Source organism: Diorhabda carinulata, chromosome 8 (genome assembly GCF_026250575.1).
Source record: "Diorhabda carinulata isolate Delta chromosome 8, icDioCari1.1, whole genome shotgun sequence".
Classification (NCBI taxonomy): Eukaryota; Metazoa; Arthropoda; class Insecta; order Coleoptera; family Chrysomelidae; genus Diorhabda; species Diorhabda carinulata.
The window spans coordinates 22,661,518-22,677,220 of record NC_079467.1 but is presented as its reverse complement, the minus strand read 5'-3'; the positions used below and the strand labels follow the sequence as shown (position 1 = coordinate 22,677,220).

The 15,703-nt window shown below is 31.2% G+C and overlaps 3 protein-coding genes and 1 long non-coding RNA gene across 4 annotated transcripts; 2 read left to right on the top strand and 2 right to left on the bottom strand.

Moving 5' to 3' along the window:
* Nucleotides 1-15: 15 nt before the first annotated feature.
* LOC130897197 (transmembrane protein 223) lies at nucleotides 16-805 on the bottom strand. The gene is made up of 2 exons (XM_057805934.1): nucleotides 392-805; nucleotides 16-335 (listed from the first exon to the last, which is right to left on the bottom strand). The coding sequence occupies exons 1-2, from the start codon at nucleotides 774-776 to the stop codon at nucleotides 40-42; spliced, it is 681 nt and encodes a 226-aa protein (XP_057661917.1). The 5' UTR covers nucleotides 777-805; the 3' UTR covers nucleotides 16-39.
* Nucleotides 806-5,983: 5,178 nt separating this feature from the next.
* Nucleotides 5,984-10,174, top strand: LOC130897327 (actin, muscle). Its single transcript, XM_057806119.1, has 3 exons — nucleotides 5,984-6,111; nucleotides 7,086-8,040; nucleotides 9,384-10,174. The coding sequence occupies exons 2-3, from the start codon at nucleotides 7,116-7,118 to the stop codon at nucleotides 9,587-9,589; spliced, it is 1,131 nt and encodes a 376-aa protein (XP_057662102.1). The 5' UTR covers nucleotides 5,984-6,111; nucleotides 7,086-7,115; the 3' UTR covers nucleotides 9,590-10,174.
* A 542-nt stretch (nucleotides 10,175-10,716) lies between these two features.
* On the top strand, nucleotides 10,717-13,747 carry LOC130897328 (transcription elongation factor, mitochondrial). The gene is made up of 6 exons (XM_057806120.1): nucleotides 10,717-10,947; nucleotides 11,000-11,124; nucleotides 11,249-11,501; nucleotides 12,153-12,302; nucleotides 12,362-12,615; nucleotides 13,251-13,747. Exons 1-6 carry the CDS (start codon nucleotides 10,879-10,881, stop codon nucleotides 13,528-13,530), a joined length of 1,131 nt encoding a protein of 376 aa, XP_057662103.1. The 5' UTR covers nucleotides 10,717-10,878; the 3' UTR covers nucleotides 13,531-13,747.
* LOC130897329 (uncharacterized) lies at nucleotides 11,364-15,675 on the bottom strand. The gene is made up of 2 exons (XR_009059689.1): nucleotides 15,350-15,675; nucleotides 11,364-12,012 (listed from the first exon to the last, which is right to left on the bottom strand). It is a non-coding gene; the product is annotated as an uncharacterized LOC130897329 (long non-coding RNA).
* Between the last annotated feature and the right edge of the window lie 28 nt (nucleotides 15,676-15,703).

Here is a 15,703-nt window from a genome sequence, read left to right as displayed (position 1 = left end):
TTAATTGCTATTAAATGAAAAACAATACAGAATATATTTTTATTTTAAAGTTCTTCTCAAACCTACAGTATGATCAAATAAAATAGGATTTACAAATTCTCCTTTCATATCTACAATATAATACATGAAATGTCCTTTAATTTTCAATGCCAAATGTGTCTGGGCTGTTAATCTCGAATCCACAGCACTAACGTTGTTCAAATTCAATGTAAACATACGATTTGAAGCAACAGGAGTATATGTTACCACTGTAAGTTGATTCCCACCTCTCCTTAGAATTAGATACCTCACAGATCTCAATGAATACATCCAAACAATTGATAAAATACCCCATCCTACAACAATCAAGCAATTTGAAATAATGGAATATAACGTACGTATTTAATATTACCTACAATACCACAAAATAAAGATATTCCGTTTCTGTATTTATTTTCACCCAAATTAATTTTTTCCCACCAATGATCTCCTGTAGTTTGATCGACTGGAGCATCTCTTAATGTTGTGTAAGCTGTTAATGATAAATAAGACCAAAAACCGAATTGAGCAAATGCGAACAAGTTCATTAGTTTAAAGTATCTTGAATTATCAAATTTGTACAAGATCACATCTTTAACGACATTCGTATTAACATCTATAGCCCGTTCACTAAAGTATCTTTGACAAACAAATTTTCGAGGAGGATTATATTTATTGAAGATATTTAAAAATGTCCACTGTTTTGAATAATTTTTGCAAACATTCCAATACCGCAACATTTCATCTATATGTATCATTGAACTTATTTATATAACTTATAGGTTTATTTGAGGTTATATTTTTTGTAGATCAAATATATCAAAAACATGACGTTTGACCTACAGAATGAAATCTTCAAACTCGTCATATTGTGGCTGTTTAAAGTAAAAATAAATGGATGCATATTTTATGGAAAATAATAAAAATTACAACAAGGAACATTTCATCTATGTGTATAACTGAACTCATTTATTGAATTCGTAGACAATAATATATACATTATAAAATGTATAGATTTATTTGAGGTTATAATTTTTTGTAGATCAAATATATCAAAAACATGACGTTTGACCTACTAAGTGAAATAATAAAATGAGTCATATTGTGGCTGTTTAAACTGAAAATTTAAACCAAGGAAAATGTAAATAAAATCTGGTTTTGATGATATTCAACAATTCTTTTATGATTAAATATCGAATTTGAATTAATATTGACATAAAAATAGTTGATGTGTGACAGCTGACAGTCGACTGTTTTTCAGTTATTTGCTTACAATTTTAAAATTTTTAAGGGATTATTTTTAATAATCAGTCTGTTTAAATGTAAAACATGGATAATGCCGATATGATAATTAAAAAGAGACCTTCTCTTTTCGACTGTGAACTCGAAAAACCAGTTCTTAGAGAATTTCCAGAGCAGGTTAACAGTGAATTAGTGTACCCTTTAGACTATATAGAAAAAGTAAATTCTGAAATTAAACAGTGGAAAGAGCATTGTTCAAATTTATTGGAAGAGCAGGCGAAATTTAAGAAGAAAAAAGTTGAACTAAAAAATACCATATTTGACGAGACTGTTCTCTCCGAAGAGCATAAGGATTTCTTGAAAAGTTTGAAGTTTGATCACTATTTAAAACATGCAGAAAGGTTATGTAAAATGTTGATGATTGCAGCTGATTTGAATAATTATAATAATTCTTTTAAAACTGAAAACTTATCTAGAATGTATGAAAATGTCCAAAAACAAATTGTTTCTGATTTCAGAGAAAAACATTTTAAATAATATATGTTTTATTTACAAAGTATTACCTTTTTATACCTTTATTATCCACTGACATTTGATCTAAAAATTTTATAAGTTCATTATGAAATAGTAATTATTGTTTTTTGTGGTGGTAGAATTTAAGAATTGTATTACAAAACTTTTGTAAATGTATATTATGTGTATGAACCATGCAATTAAACTGCAATAAAGACTTGTGTATGTTAATTTTTGAATATTCTAGTACTATAGTTAAACAATAAATTTTTTAAGACAGACAGATAATTACCACAAAACTGAACTTCAGGGTGTGATACCAGTGATTAAAATTTTATAGCAGCTTAACCTTATGCTCCTTATTTCATGTAGTAGGTCTCATACCATCATGTATTGGGACAAGTAGTGATCAATATGAATCATTCTGCAATGTGTGACTGCTACAATAGCTGCTTTTGTGAAATCATGTTTTTTTCGGGACATATAGAACTGTAGTTCTGTTTTAAGAACCAAAGATGCTTATGATAATATGATAGTATTGTAATTGAATGTTTTGAAATGGTATGGGTGATTATAAAAGTGGAAATGAATCAGTTAAGAACAAGGAATGGTCAGGATGCTCTGGACTTTACTATGAAAAAAGAGCTGAAAATGGGCCAGGAAGTATATTGACGAATCTCCAAAGTATTTTTGTTCACCTAAAGGTGAACTAACCATGATAAGTATAAATATTGCCAAACTGAATGTGTTAGTAGAAACACATTTTGTAGTATTCAACTAATTAATATTGGAATTGAACATATCTCAACAGAACTTTGAATAAGTTATAAATCAAACTTTTATAATTGGCTATATATACTGTGCATAATTCTTCTAAAAATAAAAGAATTGAAAATATATGAGTTTACTCTTAAGTACGCCACTGATGTATACTATAGCCAATAGATGTTATGGATAGTGTACCTCCATTAGCGCAAATTTGATCGCTACAGCTGTTTTCATAATCTATAGCATGATTTAAAGTGAACAAAGTAGCGGAATGTAAATTTGTTAGAAAATTTTGATTCACGAGAGCATTATGAATGTGAACAGACAACTGAATTTCTATCATTTTTATGACATAAAAGGAATGTCTTACTTTACGACCTTGAAATGTAAATAACTAACTATCGTCGTTATAACGGAAATAGAATATGAATCGGTGAGTTTTTAGTCTCCAGTATGTGCATTATTTCAAGATATTTCATCGTGGCAGCGACGCATCTTTCGACTATTTTTAGGGCAGTTTTATTATTGGACATTAGACACACTTTCAACATAATATCGATTATTTTGGTTTGGCGTATATAGAATTTGATATTATTTTTAAATGCCTCGTGTCTTATTTGTATAGCCAAAGATTTTTACGAGGCGATGAATATATAATCGAAACGCGAAAATTATTATTATTAATAATTGACCTAATTAATTGTTCTTTATTATAAAAAAATGAATATCAACTACTTTTTACACGTACTAGAGGAGTGAAGCTCAAATCCCTACACAGAGAAAAATTAATATTTTCTCATTTAAATTGATAAGTGTGTAAGACTGCTTTATTCAGGTATTTTCGTCCTTTTTTATAATTTCAAGTTGTTTCACGTTGGCGAGGTGAGCATGTTATGAAGTAACGCCAATTGACTTGAAATATATTAGTCAGCGCGTTGACGTCATATATGAAATATTAACTCTACAACTATGATCGTCGGTATTGTAGGTGTTCTGCGGTTTCTTGTAACCTGATGGACCAGTTCACCAGCCAAATAACCGACGACAGAGAATAATACAGCCGTAGCTGTACCCGCCATTACTTTAAATAACAACTCAATCTATTACAAACCCAAAAAGTAGTTTGCCATCACTCCATTCGCCAATAAACCAACGAATCTCTTTTTCTCTGTACAACTATAAATCTCATTTTTGACTTGTCTAACGATTCTACTGGTGACAGTTATTTGTTGTGGAATTTATAGAAAAGAAATTCCAATAGTTCACTATTATTACTATATTACACAACATTATTACTATTAGCCATGGTATTGATGAATGTTTATGATTACGAACAATATTAGTTAATGTTTGTTCATAAATTCTAATTCTTTTTAGATGTACATAGACAACTGTCGTTTGTCTATGAACTTTGACGTTGACAGTATCCCTAGATATTTCCCCTTTTTAATGATTTTATTTAACTAGCTTTTTTGTAACTATTTTACTTATATAATCTATTTATTAAAAAGAAATTGTAGGTGCTCATTTTTATTTTTTCGAAAATAAATAACAAAATTTACTATTATGAGTCATTCATTTATTGTAAACTAAAATTGAATAATTTTATAAAAAATTCTGACTATTCATAATCTTTTCAACCTCCCACGCGTTTCTAATATAGAAAATAGGTGAGTTTTAACTGTCTAATTTTCGTTCTCTCGTGAATTCCACAAACTATAAATATTCTGTAAACTTTTGATTTTAGACATATTTCACCACACGCACGTTTTGTGTGTAATATGCACGTGCTTACGATGTCTCACGTTCATTACCGTTTTCCAAAATAACTTTTCTTTTATTTCTTTGTATAGATTCGGTTTTTGAGATAAAACATTTTGAGCAGTTGGGGATATTTACGTCGTTTAAAAATAATTTTCAGACGGACTTTTATTTCTAAATATATAAAAAATATAAATTAGAGATTTAGAGGAAATATACCAGGGTATGTGAGAAAGTACATTCAAATGGAGAAAAAAAGTAGACAAAAATCGTGTACTAATAAAAAAATTCAAAATATTTATGCGAATAACTACGTCACATAATGTACAGTGTGTTTTTTTGTTTACAAAGGTTAAAATTTACATACTTTGATGAACATTTTGAGCAGTTGGGGATATTTACGTCGTTTAAAAATAATTTTCAGACGGACTTTTATTTCTAAATATATAAAAAATATAAATTAGAAATTTAGAGAAAATATACCAGGGTATGTGAGAAAGTACATTCAAATGGAGAAAAAAAAGTAGACAAAAATCGTGTACTAATAAAAAAATTCAAAATATTTATGCGAATAACTACGTCACATAATGTACAGTGTGTTTTTTTGTTTACAAAGGTTAAAATTTACATACCTTGATTAAAATTGAATTGGCCAGGGACCAGCTGGGAGGGAATGGATTTAATCCGACGAAAGTTACGTTGACGACGACAACATAAATAACGAGTTTGAACGAAGAAGAAGAATTGTGGTTAGGTTAGGTTAGGTTATTGTGGTTTTTTCCTGAGAGTTGTACATAAAGTTTAGTATTCTATTCGCGAGAAATGGGTATTATTTATTCGGAAGAATTACACTCAGAGGGTTGCAAAAATTCATGAATTATCACTGAACGATCTGGAAGTAAAAGAATAATCGGAAAACGCCGTGGCGATCGCAACATTCACGCTCTAATTGCCTCAATGTTCTCAGGTTATCTAATAGACCGAGGAAGAACTTCAGTTCTTAATTTCGTTCCACTTGCAGTGTATCTAAACGTATTCACCTGCATAACAATTTATTTACGGTCCGGAATAGGGGTCAATGGGGCTATATTATAACAATATCGAAAGGTACTGGATTGCGATCACAAAACATCAGCTCGTATAGTAAGTACGACTCCGGATATTACGGGTTTAAGGGTTTCTTAGTTATCTCATGTTTTATTTTTCTTAGTAATTTTTCAAATGGCAAAACATGAATTTAGATGTTTTGCATTCTAACATAGATTCGGGGCGCCTGTTGGGGGGTCCTTATCTACTGGAATGCGTTTAAAAAAATAAAGTTATGTTGGCGCACCCTGTATAAAGGTTAAGTAACATAAAACATTAAACATAACATAAAATTCGTAATATGATTAACAAAAAACTGTTCTAAATATAAAAGATTATTCGAAAATATCAATTTAATTAGTATATTATCGGAAATAGTTCAAATCGAAAGCGAAATGTATGTTTAAAAAATTCAATTATCGATAAATCGAATATAAAATGAATAAATCAAAGTAAAATTACCCCGAAACCCTTTCGAAATTTATTTGTACGCTAATGCACCAACGGCAAACTTGTCGTAAAATTCCTTCTGAACATCATAGACTGCTGCCATAATTGGCCGACGTCGTTATCGATGCGTCTTGGCCACCCTGTTCCCATATAAGGATGCTCGACGTGTTATTTTTAAGTGCACTCGAAAATCCCTATAAAAACGACGCCTCGCGTCATTAGCACACTCGTTTATAACCTCGCTTAGCGTCGAGTCCTTTCATTTTTTTAGAGGTTGGTACATGTTTATCGGATTATGGGGTAACTACCCCTATTGATTAACGGTAGATTCGTGATTTTCAATCATCGAGATATATTTAAATAAGTGTAAACAGTGTTATTTTTTTTTTAAATTAATTTAATAGCGAATATAGGGGTAGTTTTCTTCCAATAGTTTAGTGTTTTTGTGGAAGTGTTTAGTTCTGATTTTTTTTTCAATTAGTTATTGATCAGAGGGTAAAGTGTAATAACCTATGGTTTTATTAGTACATATTAATTGTGATATTTGAGTCAAATTTTCTAAACGTAGTGATTAATTACCATCATTCGTTGTTATACAGTGTGTTCATAAAAATTCAAGCGAAACTTTGAGTTCCTTGCTCTGTCGGAAAATGATTGTTCCATTAGACGCATTGTTGATGTTTTTTGGTTGAATTATGAAGGTTTAGTGTACTTTGAAATCATTCCGAGGTATATCGAAGACAACTGATGCGAATGTATTAGGTTTTATCTGACAAATATCCGGATAAACCGCATACCACGAAAGTTACGGTTTTACCAAGGTCTCAAAAAGCTCGCTGAATACGATGGGTTATACTTCTTTCTTTTTGTACAACTATTGAATAAACAAAGTGAAAATTTGCTTTTAATGTACTCCAAACCGTTTCTATAGGATTAAACACACAATAATTCGTAGAAAGGCATCAGGACCAAGTATCTACGTCGTGCGTATCAAATTAGTTTCGTCTTGATGCTCTATATTTCTGTTTGAGTCTCAGTAGGTCTTAATATTTCCTATATATATTATGTTGTGCTATTTACATCGGGCAAACAACGCAGTAATTTAAATATAGAATCAAAAGTCATCAAAACGACAAATTTAATTGTCTTAGTCTTTCTTTTTCGAATATTTTTGGTTTATTTGAGCTAACAACTATTTTTTCGTGCATTTGCTATTTACGTTAGTATAGTAGTTTAATTTGTTTCAGTCGCTGTGCCATCAATAAACCGATAGAAACATGTGTGACGACGATGTAGCGGCTCTTGTCGTCGATAATGGCTCGGGAATGTGCAAAGCCGGTTTCGCCGGTGATGACGCCCCACGTGCGGTATTCCCCTCAATCGTAGGTCGCCCTAGACATCAGGGTGTCATGGTAGGTATGGGTCAAAAAGATTCCTACGTAGGAGATGAAGCTCAAAGCAAAAGAGGTATCCTCACGTTGAAATATCCTATCGAGCACGGTATCATCACCAACTGGGACGATATGGAAAAGATCTGGCATCACACCTTTTACAATGAACTTAGAGTAGCTCCCGAAGAACATCCTATTCTATTGACAGAAGCTCCTCTTAATCCGAAAGCTAATAGAGAAAAAATGACTCAGATAATGTTTGAAACTTTCAATACGCCCGCTATGTACGTTGCAATTCAAGCTGTATTGTCGCTTTACGCTTCTGGTCGTACGACTGGTATCGTACTTGATTCTGGGGATGGTGTTTCCCATACCGTACCAATCTATGAAGGTTACGCTCTTCCTCACGCTATACTTCGTTTAGACTTGGCTGGTAGAGATTTAACCGACTATCTTATGAAAATCTTAACTGAAAGAGGATACTCCTTCACCACTACTGCCGAAAGAGAAATTGTTCGTGATATTAAAGAAAAGTTGTGCTACGTAGCTTTAGATTTCGAACAGGAAATGGCTACTGCCGCAAGTTCTACCTCATTAGAAAAGAGTTACGAGCTTCCTGATGGTCAAGTTATTACCATTGGTAACGAAAGATTCCGTTGTCCGGAAGCTTTATTCCAGCCTTCATTCTTGGGTATGGAATCTTGTGGTATCCACGAAACCGTCTACAATTCGATAATGAAGTGCGATGTTGACATACGTAAGGACTTGTACGCTAACACTGTACTCTCTGGAGGTACCACCATGTACCCAGGTAAGGACAATTTCAAAAAAATTTTGCTATACTCAATTATTGGTTGGTATTCTCCAAGAAAGTGTCCTGGGACCGCCACTCTTCCCGATATTCTCTTCAGAATATTAGAAACCAATGACCTCATTTTATAATGATGTAACTATAGCAAATCACCTTGACTCATCCAACCAATGCTATACTAAGTGGCGACCACAAATCAAAAACATCAAATGAGTCTAAATAACCTTTAATATGCGCCAATTTGCCCTCCAATAACTATAAATAATGCACAAATTCCATTAGTTACGTAAACGAAATACCCAGGTCCCCATCAACCAGAAACTACCCTGGAAAAACGTATAGAAACTAAAATCAGACTATTAGACACAAAGTTTCGTTAAATGGAATTCAGCTTTGGGGAAGTGCCAAACAAATATAAGTTAACATAGTTCAAAGGTTTCAATCCCAGGCACTAATAACTTCAGCAAATGCTAATGAGTTTTCAGCTAAATCGTCATATTTTGGGCTTCCTTATACGCATCTACGCTGTGTTATTTCTTATGCGAAACACCCTGTATAATGCTATATTCCAAGTTTCATTAAATTACTTTTATTTTTGTAAAAATTTTAAAACTCGTTTTTTCTCGTAAATAATTTATTATTAATTTTGTTTTTGAATCAAATTTCCCGCCGTATGCTATAACCTATTCAGGTTGCTGGTATATCCGATTTTGTTTCCTCTGATTTGAACTTGACATCATGACCATCTAAACATCAGACAAAAAAACGAACAATGTTAGTTAAATAAAGTGAAAATGCGAAATATATATTTGTGAAATATGAATGAACTTTGTAAGGTCGATGACAATGAAAAACATTATTTGGATCATTGTCAGAAGCGTGGATTACTTAATGATTGTGTAACCTTTGGACGGGATCCAATTCGATTTTCACAATTTTGGAGAAACAAAGACAATCGTCATTATATCCCGTTGAAATATAAAATAACGATCAAAATCTGAAGATACCTAATGATAGGCTCTCTGCATATTGGTCAATAGGTTTGTAGAAATTTTGATATCAGAAAACAACATAAAAAGGGCGTAGTCAAGAACATCATTATTTCTTAATCTTTCAGAACCTCATTTGATTAAGAAAAGAAAATTGGTTAAAACCTTTGTTTATTGTTTACAAGATGGATATGTGGTAAAGCAGACTGCGAAATTCAAATCCTTTTGAATAAATTATGAAACCATTTAAACACGGTAGACAACTTAAGGATTTATTAAAAACAATGCTCAAACTAGGCTTAAACATGCGCACTTTATTCACTTGACTAAAATTTGTTTATTACTTTATTAAAGGTATTGCTGACCGTATGCAAAAAGAAATCACCGCCTTGGCTCCGTCAACAATCAAAATCAAGATCATTGCTCCACCTGAAAGGAAATACTCTGTATGGATCGGTGGTTCCATCTTGGCATCACTATCCACCTTCCAACAGATGTGGATCTCCAAACAAGAGTACGACGAATCCGGCCCAGGAATTGTTCACCGCAAATGCTTCTAAACCACTTATTGCAATATTGTTTGTGTATTTATTAAGTACAATACTGGAAATGGTGTTACTTGTTTTCATATGTTAATTCACCGGTATCTTGAGGAAGCAATTTGTTGTAATTAAAGATTATATTTTGTTAAAAACATATTTTATACTTTATTTTATTGTCCAATTATTAAAAATTTTTAATTTAAATATGAAACATCTATGTTTAGAATTATATAGAAAGTGAATAGATCAGTATTGTACTAAATGAATATTCATATTTTTATAAAAAATATTATCCTTGAGAGGCCTTACATCCTAGAAGACTGTTTCAAACCTTCAAGAAACTTGTAAAATCTGAATCACTACACTGTTTTTGTAACTTGAATTTCAAAACGTATATCAAAATTGTAATAATTAATTATTATTTAATGTAATTCTAACCTACTCTTGATAGTAATTAGGCATTTGAAATCTAATCCAAAAATTGGTTGTTTATATTTTATATGAATATTTATAGTAGTAGGTGTAAAGATTTCAATTGCAAAAAGTTACCTGTACTGTTTAGAATAAATTAATATTCCAAAATAAAGTTTTGTTATATAGTGATTTGTTCATTAATTTCTACCTCTAACATTTTCAGTTTTTGAAACTGATTTTCATTTCATTTCTTCACGAAAACTGGTAGCTTAGATAAATAGTGTGTAGGGATAAACTACGAGTTGCTTTACCAATTGTGGGAATTTTATTTTAAGCAATTAATTTGAAGACTGTTAAGATAATTAAAAAAAAAATAATTCGAAAAAACGCATTTGTTGCAATTTTTTATATTGACTATTTGATCGTCATCTGATCTACCCGATCCCAAAGATTCCTAGGTACTCTTCGGAAACTATGATCGGGTCGACCCGAAGAAAAATACTATTTAATAATTTGGCCACCGTGCTCTCTGAAAATGTATGCTTCTGATAAAAAAATGGAAAATTTAAAAATTATTTATTCCCCTTGAATGGTTTTATACTATTAATTCTCATCAGTAGTATTTATTATAAAATATGGAGGAATTAACGCACAAAAAAGTAATAAAAATCAAAATTGATCCTTAAAGATAGGCAACTAGAATTATTCAGGATTATATACATATTAAATATCTAAAAATGATTGACATCCTGATGGACAATATTTATTTGTGTGATTTTAGAGAGAAAAAAATAATTTTTTATTGTGTTACTGAAAATATTGCTGTCATTGAATAAAGTCCGAATTCTAACCTCTGAATTGTGACAGCAATAAAGAACCACATAATTTTTAGCATGCATTTGAAATGCTTACTGCAAAAAACGTTTATTACTAATTTAACTAAATTAAATATTATACGAGTGGTAAGCAAAATAAAAATGTTTGGATTATTTAAAAAAGCAGTTTGCATTTTAGGTTAAGTATTCAGTTAGTTCCTCGAATGATGCGAACTCTTTTTACTTTAAATCAAATTTTTCGAAAGAAGAACAAACCAAAATTTTAAATACGTTAAATGACTCCAATACTAATCACTTATCAAGGTAAATATTTTCATTACAACATGCATAATGAATGCTGGATACTTTATTAAAGAAAAAACTTCAAAATCACTTCCAATTCGACTTTATTCAAGTTCTCTAAAATTCTGTAGTTTCTAATTTCAAGATTTCGTGTTCCAAAGAACAGAATTAAAAATATTCATTCATGGAAAAACAAGAAAGGTCCATTTAGATCCTTACACGAAGTACTTGAGGTGGATGGTTTAGGTGAAAAACTATTGCACAGAATATGCGAAGATATAATAAACGAAAAATGTGATAATAATACACTTGATTCTACAGAATTAACTAAAAATAATTCAAAAAATAAACGACAGAAACAGATTATTACTCCACCTATTAACGGACAAATTTTAAATGTAAGTAGCAATTCAAATGAATAGTTAAAAGCATTAAATATTGAACTAGCATATAGTCACATTTACTTTTGATAAGAATTTTATAATTTTTAACAGAGACGGTTCTAGCCATTGTTGGGGCTCTGGGCAGGCCTTGGGAGTTCTTGGGCCCGGTCCTACCCTACTGGATTCACATAGGACCTGCCATATATTTATATCCTTACTAAATAATGGAAATATAGTTGTAGGAAAAAAATACCCCTGCTCAAGACCAGCTTCTTCTTTCATTGCCTTATCCATTGCCAACATTGGCTATTCTTATCTTGTTTATTCACTGTGTTTCTAAATAGATCAACAGATGAGACTCCGAACCACTGGCACAGATTATGCAACCATGAATGCTATTTTCTCCCTGGTCTCTTCTTACTATCAATGGTTTTGGCCAGGTTTTAATATGTGGTATAAATACTATAAAGACGGCTTCCTTCTCTTTTCCTATTCTCTTCCAGTAGTTGTGGTCCAAGCCTCTACACTATTGAACAAAACAGATAATATGTAGCACCTGACTTAGTCTTTATTTTAGTTATAAAGAAATAAAATCCGGCACTGAGTTTTAACTATCTAATATCTATGTATCTAGTGTCATTTTTGAAACCAAATTATTGTTTCTAGAAACTTACATCTGCAGTAGGTGTACATTTGTCCCCCATAGGTATAAGTTGGGCTAAATTATCTCAAGAACAAAATAAATTAGTGAATTGGAATTTTGATAGTTTTAATAATTTACCTAAGAAAATGATGCCTAACGATAATTTTGATATGGTAGGTATTTAAAATGAATATAGTAGTTCTTTTTCTCAATGAAGACCGTATGATTTTAGGTTATTAACATTATTAGAAAAATACCATCGAGTGATGTTTATATTTTTGAAACTTCACCCTCTATGGGTCCACAAAATCAAACTTCAGCATCAGCTTATTCCCAACAACTCGAATTAAGTGCTATGTTATTCACATTACTGAATACCAGCGTGCATCACAATGTTACTTTACGAAATGTTAATGATACAAATACACCGTCACCTACGTCAATTGAAAATAGAGTATTTTATCTTAAGTCCAGGTTATCGGCAAGGTAATTTTAGATATTAATAATAATTTTTCTTGTAATAATAACAGTAATTGGTTTTATTTACCATGAGGTAGTTCATTCATCTTATTACCCATTTGCTAGCTCTAATGACTTTATTCTTTTTGACCTATGAAATAATTTATTGTTATGTTATTTATTGTTATAAACTTTTCCCTGTGCACAAAAATTTTTTTTGTTTTCACTCCATATTCAAGGAAAAATTTCATTTGATTATACCTTTTTCTTTTCCAACATTCTTTTATTATGTATACTTTTTTGAACTCTATAATAAAAAATATACAACCCTTTATTGAGTTGAACTGAGAACCTTATTTTGAAAATATCTGCTAAATGATTTTGATTGCACATGAATATGGAATGGATAGGAAATTAATTATCGTAATGTCTTTTAATCGCTCCAAAAAAATTCTGTGGTTTTTGCTTCCAAGCCATTTTCTTACCCATATGCATACATCACTCCCGAAATATGCACCAATTGGCAAATATTTCCAATTCAGCCCTTTACAGGGTTTTATCTCATTTATATTTAGAGAAATGAAGAATTCATTATTTTTGAATACACCTAAAGAGGATGAATAACCATTTTTAATTAATATATTTATTTTGTTCGGTTGTAGATTGTTCAGTACATTAGTGGGACAAGAAAAAGTGGCTGCTGTAACTACAATAAATGAATTATTAAACAATAATGTAGAAACCAGTAAACTATCTCTACCTTGTACAAAAATTATGGTAGAACAGCAACTAAAAGTTGCATTTGATTCTCAAACACCAGTCAATAAAGAATTGTTAGGACAAGCTTTGATGCTAGTGATAACGTTCATGGATTTATGTGTTTACAAAAATCCAGCTGCATTAGATGCTGTTTTTTCTGTATCAAAGAAAAATAAAAAATAAAATGAGTATGTACATAATTGTTGTATGATTTCTGACACCCCAAGACTTTTTTTAAATACAGTATGGATTCAATATAAAATATGACAAAGCTAAACTCAATTTTGATGTTTCTTAAATTCTCAAAAAAATGTTAAAGTGATGCTTAAAAGTGAAAAAATATGCCAAAATTGGTCTCAATGGAAGTAGTTGAAGGGAGAGAATGTGTAAAGATGATAAACAAAAGAAACATAAAAAGCTCCTTAAAGCTTGAAAGAGCGGCCAAGTTCCACAGAAGGAACAGAGTGGGACAAAAGGATGAAACACTGAATCGAGATAGCAGAGCAGACTTTATAGGCCCAAGGCTGGAAGTTTCTCTACTGCTTTTCTCCATCGATGCATTGCGCTAGTTCGCTATCCCTAACTTCTGTAAGTCTGTTCCATACTCACATTTCTTTTGGATAAGAAATGTTCATCAAAACAAGATTATACATAATCTAGTTTTGAAGTTTTCGTTACTTCAAATATATTATAAATATCCTAGCATGCTTCCCCGAAAATATTCAACAGTAGAGCTACTTTTATCTTTTCGTCTGCAATGCTTTTTCCAGAAGTTAACAAAAATATTTCAAATCTTTGCTCCCATTTTAGCCTTCTATGTGGCTCCTGTATATTAAACGCTTCCGGGGGCTGGAAGTATTCCATTCTTCACTACACTTTTGATACTTTGGCACGATTTTCTTTTTTTTAACTTCTCGTTTTTTATTACATTTATTGAAGGGATTTTTTTTTCTTTTTGAAGCTATCGATGATTTTCGACTACACTTTTTATACCATATTTCGTTGTTTATTGTTCCATTTCTTGTTTTTATGTTTTATTAAAACTAAATTTATTAGTACTTTCACTATCAGTTTCATGTTTTTTTATTACTGTCGTCCTCTCCTCTTCTTTTATTTATCTTTTTGACAGGACCAAAACTAAATAACTAAAAATGCACATAACTTAAAACTGAGGAACACTCAGGGTATATGCCCCAACCAACGCAGTCTTTTTGCCTTTACTATATAGTCGATCTCTGCCTGACCATATCACCTTTGAATTTCTGCATTCGTTCTTCTTCTTTTTTATTCATGACCCAGCAATCACTACCATATAACATCGTAGGTTGTATAACTGTCCTGTAAATTCTTAGTTTTGCTACCCTTGAGATATCTTTGAACCTTAATAAATTTTCTATAGCTCCAACTGTTTCTTTAATTTGGTCATATCTGCATATGTTAGTTCCAGGACTTTGACCTCCTCCATATGCTAATGTCCCCAAATGTCTAACTTTTTTTTATTTCTTTTATACTCTCATCAGAAAATGGATCCTCCATATGCCGCTCCTGTCTATTTTATCAAAAGCTTTCCCAAGGTCTATGAATCTTCAATTACTTTTCGCAGTTTTTCTCCATCAACCTTGTATACAGTAATAAATTCAGTAAAATACACCTGAAATTTGCTTGGTATATAAGTAAACTATCACCTGGACATACAAGAGTGATTCAAATATAAACCGGAATTTTTTAATAAACGGGCGAAAAATTTAGTGTCCTAAAAGTTACTGTACTATTAATAAATAAAAAGGTTGAAACGATATTATATAATAGTGCAGGGAAATAAATGAAGAATATTTAACCACTCTAGGTATCTAAAGTTTATGACCTCCCTGTAGATTGGCATGATTTATTTTTGGCCCCATTTTCATATTTTTTAAACCTTTCAGATAATTTCGTACTTATAATAATGAAAAACCATAATAGAATAATTAAAAAAGTACGGTTTAGAAAACCACACACTTACCTTTACTTAATTATTCGCAAGAGCCAGTAAGTTATAAAAAAATCACTGAGGTACAAAACGGGATTAGAAGTTCCTGTGAATACAAAAAAAAAACAGAAACGCGAGAAGAAACCACCAATGTGAAAAAATAAAGACTTAAAACTTAAGTAAACACTATGTGACGCCAAAAACATAACCTCGAAATAAGAAACTTTTTTATATTATATTCTGTTGGTTGATTTTAATTGACCCAAAAATATATCTTGATTCAAATACGAAATTTTGAAAATATGTGTATTGTATTATGACGAACGTTTATGATTTTTCACCCATGCCCTTTCCCGCGTTCTCTACCACTGATTTTCAAGGATTATA

Coding starts and splice junctions, on each gene's coding strand:
- LOC130897328 (XM_057806120.1), top strand. CDS start 10,879: ATGCATTTGAAATGCTTACTGCAAAAAACGTTTATTACTAATTTAACT. Junction 10,948..10,999: donor AATTAAATATTATACGAGTG/GTAAGCAAAATA, acceptor TTTGCATTTTAG/GTTAAGTATTCAGTTAGTTC. Junction 11,125..11,248: donor AATACTAATCACTTATCAAG/GTAAATATTTTC, acceptor TCTAATTTCAAG/ATTTCGTGTTCCAAAGAACA.
- LOC130897327 (XM_057806119.1), top strand. CDS start 7,116: ATGTGTGACGACGATGTAGCGGCTCTTGTCGTCGATAATGGCTCGGGA. Junction 8,041..9,383: donor AGGTACCACCATGTACCCAG/GTAAGGACAATT, acceptor ACTTTATTAAAG/GTATTGCTGACCGTATGCAA.
- LOC130897197 (XM_057805934.1), bottom strand. CDS start 776: ATGATACATATAGATGAAATGTTGCGGTATTGGAATGTTTGCAAAAAT. Junction 336..391: donor TTTATTTTGTGGTATTGTAG/GTAATATTAAAT, acceptor TGATTGTTGTAG/GATGGGGTATTTTATCAATT.